A 12,572-nucleotide genomic window follows, 5' to 3' on the forward strand; every position below is an offset into this window, starting at 1 on the left:
ACGATTATCTCTCCCTCTTCTAAAAAATGCCTTCCACTGAGCATTTGAGGCCATCAGACAATGCTGCATATTTTTCTTTTCCTGCCTGAATAAACCATACAGAAATAATCTCAGAATTAGGACCTGATAGATTTGCTCCTAATAAATAATTTACAGCTCCATATGTGTTTCCTTGCCAACGGTTACTGTTTAGTAAAACAAAGAAAAAGTGGGAAGTTAAATTTTGCACAAGTAACCCAGAAACCACAGTTAATGTATTCAAGGCTTCAGCATCAGGGAAATAGCAGCAATATGTTTAACACTGCGTATTCAAGGCTGATCTTGGTCTCAAAGTAGGAAAGGTGTCAAAAATGAGCCAGAAGAGAGAGAAAGGAAGGAACTGAGGAAGGGCTGGACACAAAACACCCACGAGGCAGCCTAAACACAGCTTAGTTCAGGAAAGAGAAGCCTTCCTGAAAAAGATGAGGCCAAATTTTTGGAGATGCAGCTCCCCATGCAGTGCCCAACTCTACAGCAGCTGAAATACATCTGTGGTTCTGCAGTCCTACAAGGTCTGGAGAGCAATCCTGAGCCCCATCCTCCCAGCAGGAAGGCCGGGGCGGCTGCTGAGCCTTTGGACAAAGTGCAGCTCCCCGGAGACTTGGGAAAGTGATTGGTTTTGCATATGAGGACTACAGCTCCAGGATCCAGGCCACAGCAGCTAGCAAATTCCACAAATTCCTCTTTTCTCTCAAGAATTCCCTGATTAGCTGGGAAGATAGCTTGGCGTGTATTGTGGAAAGAAAGGTCATCCTGCCTGCGGAAGCCTGTTTCGTATACAATGTCCTAGAAAGGCAACTTTTTGGTTTCAAAAAAGCCAGGTCTACAGCAAGGAGTAATGCTGCATGAGAAGTTTGCTCTGCCACAGGATGTTAACAGCACACTGCCCAAGCGCTGCCTCTGGACCCTCTGAAAAGCCTACTTTTAGGAGCTGCATATTGACATGTCTTTAATCCACTGGTTGATTCAAGTTAGTTTCTGTCATCAGTGCTACACAGATGGCAGCTACCATATGCTACTTTCCATTTCCATTGCACATCAGCTTACAGTAAAGACAATCTCTCTAGTGCAACACAGTGCGTGCAGCCTTGTGATGTTCAGCAGAAATAAAATGAAAACCCAAGCAACTCGGATAGCTGGCTACACAGAAAGCAACTTGATTGCCTTGTCTTGCTAATTAAGGAAGGATGCCCAAGAGTCAGCAGAACCTCTTTGGCATCTCTGCCACTGTCTGTTTGCAGATCGGCACACCCAGCCGCTCTCACACCCAGCTCGCCAGGCAGCAACAAAGCTGAAAGTGAAACAGATTCAGCCACCTACAATCTTCATTAGTCCCTGCATTATCTACCTTTGTGTTGCAGCTTCTCGGGAAAGAAAGAAGGGAAAAAAAAGGTCATTCCCATGCTTCCACTGGGGAGAAATGACATGGAAATGACATCACTATCCAAAGTATATGTTTGTGTCTGGAGTTCCAAGGCCATTTCCTAATGAAGCACATGTGCTTTACTCGGTTTATTTTGAAACTCTATTTGCTTATTTTCCAGCCATGATCAAAAGGACATTCAGAGTGTTCTGTTTGAGGCACTTGAACCCTGCAGACCAGGCGAGGTTTTCTCCTAGCCCCAGCAGCAGCCAGCAATAATATTGTTCATAAAATAAACTCATTTGCACAAAATGCTCTGCTGTTTCCTACCAGTAAATAGATACTGCTTTGGGAATTGTGGTCTTGGGGCAGAAGGACGCGGCCTTCTCCCTTGTATCATGCACAGCTTCATTCAGCTTGTATGACTCGTCACCAGTGGTGCTCCCTCCCCAGCCTCCAAACCCTGGAGCCTCTTGCCAGATGCTGTTGCTTAGTAGCTGTTGCCATAACACTGGCTCTTCTAATACCTTGGATAAAAATGTTACAAAACATGCAAATCCATTCAGAGAAACTGAGAGAAAGAAACTTACCTTAATATTAAAATTGTCATCAAGAAGGATGTTTTCCAATTTTAGGTCCCTGTGGACCACGCCATTCTGAAATAAAGAAGGAAAAAGAGAATATAAGAAAACGTGCAAATGAAAGGTGAACTGGCAGGGTGGTCTTTGCATCTGCATTTCAGGGCTGATTTCACTGTCATAACACTCACGGCCCAGTGACTAGTGACAGGCGATGTATTAGTCACTTGGTGTGTGGTTAAGGGAAGAATGACTGGAATCTGTCCTCCCACAAAGCCTGTAAAACAGCGGAGGGGGCAAGGGGGGTCTTTTCAGAACTTAATTCCAGTCCAGATCCTGCCCCCACTGCGTGAAAGCAATATATTCTTCCCAGGCACCAGAAAATATCTGTCAATGACGTTAGTCCCTACAAAAGCCCTCATTCCTCCAATACGCAGCCGTGTGGATGTAGGGAGCTAAAATCCTAAAAGACCCTAAAATGTTCAGGATGGAAATGAAAAAGTTGGGTTTGGGTCAGAGCCTTCTTTAAAGAAATTTGGGGAAAACTAACAGTGCCAGGAAGGCTGCTGCAGCTTTTCAGCACTGTGCAGTGATGACTTTGAAAACTTGCCTTGTTTATCAGAATTCAGATGGAGATCAAAACGTGCAAGAATTCAAACAAAATACTGTGTTTGGTGCTTGTTGCCTTTAGCTTGATGCAAGTTTTGGCTCTGTGCAGCTGGTTCAAGTAGAGATAAAAGATCTATGATGACAGCCAGTCCATCAACCGGGGTTTGACTGTTTGAATTGTCATTCTAGTGGGGACCATGATGGATAAAGTCATTAGCAAAGAGTATCTTTCTAGTGCTCATACAACATCTGGAGAAGTTATTTTTGACTATCCAGAGTAAGTACATGCTAAGGCTGAACATTCATACTTTTCTCCAGCTCTTTTTTTGGTTTTATATTTTCTATCTTCTATTTCAAAGTTGTTCACTTGCATGTTGAACTTGCAAGCTATCATTTGTTTGAATATATTAATACAAACAATCTAAAATTTCCAGTTAATGTTGTTAATTACTTTCTTTATGTCAGAAGAATTATTTCCAAGGGGAAAACGGGAGGTATGGCTAACAGTAAGGGAGTGACAAGTAGTATGCTGCAGCACAGGAAAACATCCTCAGACTATAAAAACAGGCAGTGAACTACTGTAGAACTTTCACACAAGATCTCCCGGTGTACTGATATAATCACATGCTGTCACACTTAATAATGAATGCTGTTGCCTCAGATGTGCTTTGAAATACAATCACTATGCCTTCAAATAGCATTTATTAATATCAAATTCCTTGCTTACCTTGTGGCAGTAATGTACAGCAGAGACTATTTGTCGGAAGAAGTGTCTTGTTTCTCTTTCGCTCAGTCGTCGCCTCTCACTGATATAATCATACAACTCTCCCTTACTTGCGTACTCCATGATGATCACAATCTTATCTTTATTTTCAAACACTGCACAAGACAAAAGAAAAAAAGAAACCCACCGCTTACCGAAAACATTTTTAAAATGACACTTTAAAGGGAGAAGAAGGCTTAGGATGACTGAACACAACCTGGTATCATCACTATAGCCTGGAAAGTGACACTTCCAAAAGCAAGTTCCAAAGCTACATTTTCCAGAGAAAGGCAACAACATTTCAGACCAAGAGAAGGAAGGCTTTGAGGAGCTGCTGACTTTCACACGGCTTAATGAAAGAAGGCCTTTGTCTCTGTAACATGGGGTCACAGGGTAACAGTGTCAACTTGATCCTCATGAGGTGAGGTAGGAACTTGCGCCTGTGCCATCTGAATTCTAATCCTGGCTCCTCTTACCAGCAGTCCTCATGGGGCCAGATGACAGAAGGAATCAGGAGCTATCATCATCCAGAAAGGTTAAAAAATGGACAATTGACTGTGCCTTCAATTAATGCTTGATACAGAATAGCAGCCTGGCTTATAATGACTGTTGGCTTTTACCTACCATCAAAATCCAACAAATAAACTGATGCATGCATCCTCTTCCAGCCCAACTCTGCAGCAACATGGTGGGCACAAACACCTGAGCGAGCAGTGGCTGCAGTGTCTCCAGAGCTCTACCACTCCTGTCACAGTCCCTCTGCAGCCTATCTCATGCACCCAGCCCATCGCTGAGCTCAGTTATCTCCAGCCTCTGCCGCACGACCCCTAGCCTGCTGGAGATATGCCCTTTGTCACTTCTGCAGAGCTAGCAGGGACACGCAAGTCCCACGTAAGTAGGAAGAGGAACATTCATCTGACCTATGTCACACTGATGCTGTTCCTTCAGAGCTCAGGATACTTTGTGCCACGTGCTGTCAAGGACTTCATTGGGAACTGCAGATAACTAAACACTTAATCTAGTAAAGCAGGCAATGAGAAGTCTCGAATTGCCATAGTGTCCTGGCTGCCAACAAGTTTTTCCCCTCTGACACCAAAAATCTTCCACAACCCAATGGAAACATCCTGCACCTGCCTCACATTAGAACATAGTGACTTTCTGTTTTATCCTCTCGTGGCAGCCTGCTGTCACACTAGCAGCAAAACATCTTCAGATGAAAGAGGTTATAGGGGTCATTGCAAGCGGATGCTAGTTTTGACCAGCCCTGCTGGAACGACGCCTTCTTCTATCAGAGCAAAGCCCTGCCAGTAATCTTTAGTGTTTAAAAGAAGAAAAAACACACACAGAAACTTCAGCTTTTACAGCAAAATGCAAAGCTGCCTCTCTCAATGCATGTGTATTTGCTGCTCTTAGGCTTTGCCTCATGTCCTCTCACACCTTGTCACTCAACTGCACAAGCCAAAACCTCTGCAGCTCCCTCTAACACCCCTGAACCCCAGCCAAACAGCTCTGATAAAAGGCAGAGGGAGCAGCCAGATAAAATTGGCCGCTGACTTGTCTGCTGGCCTCACTGCACCCCGAAGCAGAGGTTCCTGCCAGTGATTACATCCTATGTGCATCCTCATTAACAATAAACTTCGGAAACTGGAAGAGCCGTCTCTAGATGGATTGTGTTTATGGCATCCTCTCCAAGAATGACAGACTGATATGTTTGGGAAAAACTGAACAAATGCCGTGTCATATATGGAAGTGCTGTGGTGTGTTACCATTAATGCGCAAACTTGCCTCTCTAAGCTTGGAAAGGGTTGCTATACAGAGTTACGCAGGAAGGTGAAATGTAGTTTTGATAAGTCAAGACAAACCAATAAAAATGCTTTTATTCAAGCAGTTTGCTTTTTAAAAAATAACAATCAAATAGCAGATTCATTGTGCTCGGGATTATACGATGCACACACAGGTGAAGCTGCCACAGGGCACCATGAATCTCACTCAGTGACTCTCATCAGCATAACAGCAATGACAGTCCTACTACGAAGTGACACTCTATCAACTTAAGTTTTGCTTAAAATTTTGCCTTCATCACTCAGCTCTAAGGGCTGAACCCTCCTTGCTTGTCCAAAGTATGAAATTCTAAAATCTAATTCTTCTGAACCAAAATTTGCGATATTAATAAAAGCCCTTATCCAGGCATATTTTCTTACATTTATACAGAAATGATGCAGAGAGCGCTGAGTCAGGAGTGCATTCAAAGATACTTTCCACTACCGTTGGACTTAGAATCACAGACTGGTTTGCGTTGGAAGGGGCCTTTAAGATCATGTAGCTCCAACTCCCCTGCTATAGGCAGGGACACCTCCCTCTAGACCAGGTTGCTCAGAGCCCCATCCAGCCTGGCCTTGAATGCTTCCAGCAAGAGGGCATTCGCAACCTCACTGGGCAACCTGTTCCACTTCTCACCACCCTAAGTTTGCAGAGGCTTGTTCAGTATGATTGTAGCTGAGCGACTACAGAATTGCGCAGCAATTTATTTCTTCACCATGCAGTAGAGGCAAATGGAGAATCTTTTGTTTCAGGGAGGTGGGAGGAATTTTTTTTACAGTTCTCAGCCCATCAGCCATGCACACCACGAATTTTCACAGCAGCAGTTAGGATGCCAGGCAGACTTCATACAGACACTTCTAAATTTCCCTTCTGAGCATAGTCTGCAGTTCTATAAACATATGCTCCAAGAAAGCATTGTGGCCAACGGCTGGGGGGAAAGAGGAGGGCATTAATTAAAGGCTGGATTGACTTACTGCAAATAATAATGAGGTAATAAATATACTGCCCTGTTAACACCTGGGTTGTAACCTGCAGGCTGATGACGGACGGATTGCCTCCATATAGCTTCTGGGACGGCTCGGTTCACTCTTTGTTTTTGCTCAGTATGATTTATTATCTGCCATCCTATTGCATATTCATTCCAAAACTCACCCCCTCTTCTCAGTGTGCCTGCAGTCTGGCTGCAGCTCCTGCCAACGTAGAAGCAGGGCTCTGGTGGGATCCCACACTCTATGAGCATCCCATTGCTCCCACTGAGGCATAGCCATGTCACATTCAGCCAATACCCCTCAACCCTAACCAAGGTCAAGGGAGGGAGAGAGGTTGTGTATGGGCGAGGTGGGGCTGCTCCTTCTTCTTTCAAAGCACTGGTACTATACAAACAGAGCTGCACAAATAAGATAAGTGGAAAGTCAATGGTATCAGCACTCAGACAGGTGGTAGCAGGAGGGATGGCCTGTCAATCACATATCAAGAAACCATTTCTCAGATACAAGACATGAGCTCCACAGATTTAAGGAGAAAGCAGCAGGAGGAACGCTTGCTACAATCTGTATGTCAGATATTTTTGAGCAGCTATGTTTATTTCTACTGCTCTGCAAGCTGAACGATGCCAAGAGAGCTGCAGCAAGGCCTCAGTGCTGTGGGAGGCCTGCTGCATCACCTCAGCCATTGCGGTCAGGCAGTGCAGGGCAGTGGTTGCAATATCTTTGTAGATAGAGCCTAAAGGACTAAAGGTTGACTTCTGAGACTCCTGCACTTCCATCTCGCAGTGGGGTAGAAGGGAGAACAGTACCATGAGAGCACAGCAGGAATCGGGATCAGGGAGTGGTAATGAGATGTGCCACACGGTACATGGAACAGCATGACTGCACCCCTAGGAGACGAGCAAGACAGCTGTGTTAATGTATGAAGGCATGGCGTATGGCAACATGGAGAAATAGCATCTTCCAGTGAGCTACAAGATGCTTGCTCTGCACATCACTGAGAGCCTTAGTGGAGGCTAAGAGGAGTGCTCTGCACAAGCAGCGAAGAGTGCTTAAGTTCCAGTGGTCAAGGATAGATTTCTTATAGCTTTTCTCTAAACTCTTAACTCTAATATGTTTATTTGTTTATTTATTTTTTTTTAATGAGAAGAAAAAAAGAAGAAGAAAAAAAGAAGAAAATGCTATACTTCTCAGCTGATAATTGAAACCAAATCTGTTGGCTTCAAAACTCATTGAAGAATAAAAATGTGAAACTGGGAAAGAATTTCACTTCTCACTACCAAAGACATATCTGAAACAAAGTACATTTTGTAACGTCAACAATCTGTCTCTTTCACAGGCTGTTCTACTACAGCAGTAATTCTTGGATATAGTCTTTCTGCATATTTATATTTAGAGGCCATGAAATGATGAACTCAGCTTCTATCTACAGCTTTCTATCTTCTAAATAGCACTGGTAGGGTAGGGACCTCTTCCTGATAAGCACTCTTCTTTTATTTTCAATCTACTGCTAAGTTCTGCCTTTAGCTCCACAGCCATCAACTCTGCTGAAACTGCTTGGGACAAGTCTGTCATTGGATGAACATACTGTCCAACTTAGGTGTCGCCAAAGACGGACTTTGCCCCAAAGGTGCTGAAAGTCCACACAGACCCAGTTTTGCAAATGTCAGTCAGAAAGATTTCAGAGTACAAGTACACCGGACATCTCTCTGCTTCAGACTTATTTGAAACTAAATATAAAAAGCAAAACGAAGCAGAATGCTTTTGCCCTTTCTTAAGCTTCCAGGATGCTGAAGGCTGTTTGAGTGCTGAGGGGGGAGGATTTCTTCCCCCTTAATGGACTACCTCCTTGTGGGCTGATTCCATTTGGTTTACATGTAACCCTGGGGTAAGGATTTCAGTTTGTTAGTTTAAGAGGGGCAGCCAATCTCTTTGCACTGGAACCATTTGAATTCTCCTCATGCCTTTGCTCTCTATCAGAGCAATCTCCTAAATTAGTTCCAGTATGTTGACATTCCTTCCATCTGGTGTCTTTCCATTCAGCGGTATTTTTATTACTCTCCTAACAGCCGCAGACAGAAGTACCTTTCCACTGCTACAAAATGCTCTTTTATTAAAGGTCAGCCAAATCAAAAGAACAAGCGAGTTTGTTTTTAATTTTAGAGATGCAGACGAGAATAACCTTTTCATTGAGAAAAGTCATGTATGACCCAATTACCTCACTCGTGTAATAAGGCACGAACTTTTCTTCAAAAGATAAGCGAATACTGAAGCATTTTTTACCTTAGAAATTCTGCCCTGTGTCTTTTGTGCTCTTGACTGCTCAGAAAGGTTTACAGCCGCTTGATGTAAAGATAGGTGAAAACAATATTCTTTATTTTAGTATTTTAGTAGTTTATGGCTGGCTGTGAACAGCACATATAGCAGCCATGAAAAAATCCAAGGTTTAATTTAGTAAACCGCTATATATATATATTTAAATTTATGCATATGCTCCATTATGATGGAAGATAACAATACAGAAGTATGCGTTTTAAAGATATGCATGTGCTAAATTGCTTTTCTGAATTATGGCTTTATTGCATCTCTTCTTAAATTAAAGGAATGTAGTTAAGATCCTGCAATAATCATTTTAAATCAGACAGCATACTACAGTTTACTTTCCAGTGGGGATTAAATCAAAATGAGAACCATTATCCTTGGCAAGGTTGTTTCTCAGAGCATGATACTTAGGATATGCAGATTTTGACTATACACTATTTAAAAAAGGAAGGGGAGGAAAAATGAGAGTTGCTAATTCAGCCACAATACTACATATTACACTAATTGTCTTTTGTTTCAGCAAAGAATACAAGAGTTAATTTCCCTTTTCTTCTTAATTATGATTACAAACTGCTGAGGAACCTCAGACAAGCAAACATTTACATTGCAGTGGGAGGCCTGTGTAAGTGGAAAGATAGAAATAAATTTCAGTGCAGCTCGCCATCACTTTAATGTCCAAATTGAACTTGCCAGTGATCTCATGCGTTTGGGTCAATGTCAAGTCAAACAAAGTGGTGTTTGGGCGGTCATCCTGAATGAGAGGAAATTCATAAAGGTGGGGTATGAAAACCGAAGAGTTAAGTTTGTTTATATTTGCTTCATTACTATCGCCAGACTTTAGAAATATTACTTTGTGTTCTTGGATGTTATCAACTGAAAACAATGGAAATAAAGCACTCTAAGGTCAAAAGCCTACATAGTTAGAGGAAACCAATTAGAAATGTGCTTAAATACTGTCACAGCTGAAGTACTTTCTGTTGGCAGAATTAAAAAAAAAGCCATTCCAGCTTTCCAGCTTTCATCATTCTTGTTAAAAGCCCTGCCATCCCCATGACGTTTCAAGGGATTTGTATTGACATTTTTAGGTGTTTCGCACACAGAAGGGTTCAAGTAATTAGGCACTGAGGTTTGTTTTGGTTATGTCTGAAAAACATGAGAGACTGGGACGGCCTGCACAGCACTGTCAAACTGAGATACAGCATCAGGCTGCTTTCCATACAGACAGATCTACAGACAACGGGTGCCACCACTGTTCTGCAGGGCCTCCATCCTGCAGGGATACACACTGACAGTTTGGAAGCACCTGCCTGAAGCAGTGCTGCTGCAGGGATGCAGCCTGTCTCCAAAGGTGCCAGTTTCCTGGAGATGTTGAAGAATCACGTAGATGTGGCACTGAGAGACATAGTTAGCAGGCATGGTGGGGGCTGATGTTTGGATGAAGTGATCTTAGAGGTCTTTTCCAATTGTAATGATTCTGGGATTCTGTGTCTTTCCAGCTACTACTGGACAGCTGTTTTGCAACATGTCTGCTGATCTTGCTGATGTGGTTTGACTGACACGACTCAAGCAGCATGCACAGAAGAGAGACCTTTGTGCTTCTGAAACACCTAATGTTTGTTTTCATTTTCTCGTACAGAAGTCTGTTACCAAGTGTGAGGTTGAACACGCACTTGGCAAGTAAAATTAGCCCCATGAAATGCTATGCCACCACCAGTACACACCATCAGATTTCCTTCCGTTGTCTATGGTATTTGAGAGTACAGAAAAGCTGAACTGATTTTCTGATGAACCAAAGCATGCTACCTCACTCGAGTCATTATAGTTGGAACACCTTTCTGCTTTTTTGCATTTTTTTTCTTACCAATATGAAAAATACAATGTAAAACAAAGAAAGAAGTCTGCCTTACATGGGAAATATTCTTTTTTTTTTTTTTTTTTTTTTTTTTTTGTGCCTTGTTGCTTTAAAAGGTCCAGCACTCCTCTAAGCATCCTGGCCCCAATCCAGCAAAGCACTTAAGCACGTGCTTTCCTTTGGCTACTTGTTCATGTTAATGCCATCGTGTTCCACTGGCACTGAATTACGATCCTAGTATTTATTCATTCTTCAGGGAGAATCTTCGTTAAATTATTTCTATGAACCTGTTTGCAAATAATCTATTTATTTTCAAGTGTCATTTGCAAATGGATAGACATTTCTACATGGTTATGCCGACCAAGGACAACTCTTCCAGCATAGAAATACATAGGTGCTGTATTTCATACTACAGACACTCAAGAGCTCACTTCTGACTGTCCCGAGCATAACTTCATTCTTGTGATTGGTCTAACACATATTTAAATGTTTACAGAATCGGGCCCTGTGTTCTTCCCCAGCTTTAACTTTTATAAAGCATTGCCAGATGGAAGCGATTTTGCACTCAGACTACTCCTGAAAAAATACGCTAGCTCTGAAAGGCTTTATTATCAAATCCTGGAGTTTTCAAGGCAAAGAAAGAAATAGGGCAGGGGAAGGTGGGGTAAAGGGGAGACAGACAGAGGTATTATTCTATAAATTAAAATTTATGTCCTGAAATCAGAACACTGATAGCAAAGCTAGCTTCATTTATCCAGTCCCTTTCAAGGAGTTTAAAGTCACTTGAAAGAGCACTTTCCTTGCAGCCGCGCTCAACAGATTGCCAATTACAGCCCTGCTGAGAGGTTGGAATTTCTTTGGACTCAGAACTGTACAGCTACTCTCATGGTAACAGGCAAGATACGTTCCTTTTCATTAGGTTACAAAAAAAATATATCATTAAACTGAAAAGCTTTGTTTCCACCCATTTGGATTTGCTTGATATTTAAAAATAAAAATTAAAAAAATAAAAAAAAAAAGATAAGCTCTTGTTTACATCAAGTTGACAAATTCAGAGGTTAATTGCTTTCAAGCAGGCAGGTCAAAAGGATACCTAAACAAGGATCCTACTTAAGGAAAACACATGTTTGTCAATGTTGTACAAAGGGTTTTCAAAGACGCTACAGAGACATGTAGCATTGTCCATGCTAGGTAGAGTCAGTATTACGAGATATGCAGAGGTGGTTTGAATACCTACAGTGAGCTCAAAAAGGTTCCCACGAGATAGGTCCAGTCTACAAGTTAAGCATCTGACTTAAGTTAGTCAGTTAGACTCCATCCATCACCAAAAGCATGCCATTTACCCCACATAGCTGAAAAAAGTTCTCCTAGGAGAGAGCAAACCATCAAGTATAGATGTTGATCTCTCCTGACTAAAGAGAGGGAAATAAGACTTCCGGTGTAGCTCAACTGCCTAAATACTGGATGGCTCCAATTTAGTGAGTCAAAGCCCAACATTTTGAGTCAGTGAATGGCAATATTATCATTCTTTATGCCTCACTCAAGAGGAACACACACATGTGTTTAAAATCCCACTTCAACAGGACAAAAATACTTGAGTCCTAGATGTAGTTCCATAAGCTTACTACAAGTATACCCTTAGGCTTGAAATGAAGCACAGCTTAAGGGTCACTGAACTCACAGCCTGATCTTTGGGCAGTACATGACCATGCTTCTGGACCCCGCTGCTCACCCACACATCTTCCCAGTACTATGACATCCAGTGTTCCAGTGTTGGCTGCTAAGGCTGAATACTGACCCTGACTGCTTGGAAAGGCTGGCAAAGCTCTACAAAATTCCATCATCCAATGGGCTGCATTCAAACCAAGTGGCTGTCTTCCGCTGTCCATCCCTCCAGGGCATGAGTTAAACACAAGAGGCCATGAAAAGCTGCTCTGCTTTCTAGAAAACTAAAAGGAAACAAACCAGCAACAGAATGGAAAGCTTCCCAAAAATGAGAGAAAAACTGCTTCCAGGTTTGTCTCCACAAAGGGCTGCTGTTGGCTGATGGAGCACAACAGCAGGGAGATGCAGAGGGAAGTAACACCACCCACCACAGGCACTTGTCCTCCTGGAGATGGGAAGAACCTGCCTGATTCTCTACAGCAATGACACTCCTCACTCCATGGAGAAGAAAGGTTTGCTCCCACAGGTCTTTATCATCTGCTTCTTAAAAATTCTGTAATGCTTTTAACTTCCA

The 12,572-nt window shown here is 42.5% G+C and overlaps 1 protein-coding gene across 1 annotated transcript in view; it reads right to left on the reverse strand.

Annotated features, from left to right (window-relative positions):
- Nucleotides 1-12,572, reverse strand: part of NUAK1 (NUAK family kinase 1) — a 47,279-nt gene that overhangs the window by 9,308 nt on the left and 25,399 nt on the right. The window contains exons 3-4 of the mRNA XM_052668594.1: nt 3,317-3,468; nt 1,993-2,058 (exon numbers count right to left, since the gene is read on the reverse strand). Coding sequence (XP_052524554.1) covers nt 1,993-2,058; nt 3,317-3,468 — 218 coding nt within the window. The remainder of the gene's footprint in view (nt 1-1,992; nt 2,059-3,316; nt 3,469-12,572) is intronic.

The sequence above is a fragment of the Tympanuchus pallidicinctus genome, unplaced genomic scaffold (genome assembly GCF_026119805.1).
Source record: "Tympanuchus pallidicinctus isolate F22 unplaced genomic scaffold, pur_lepc_1.0 scaffold8, whole genome shotgun sequence".
Taxonomy (NCBI): Eukaryota; Metazoa; Chordata; class Aves; order Galliformes; family Phasianidae; genus Tympanuchus; species Tympanuchus pallidicinctus.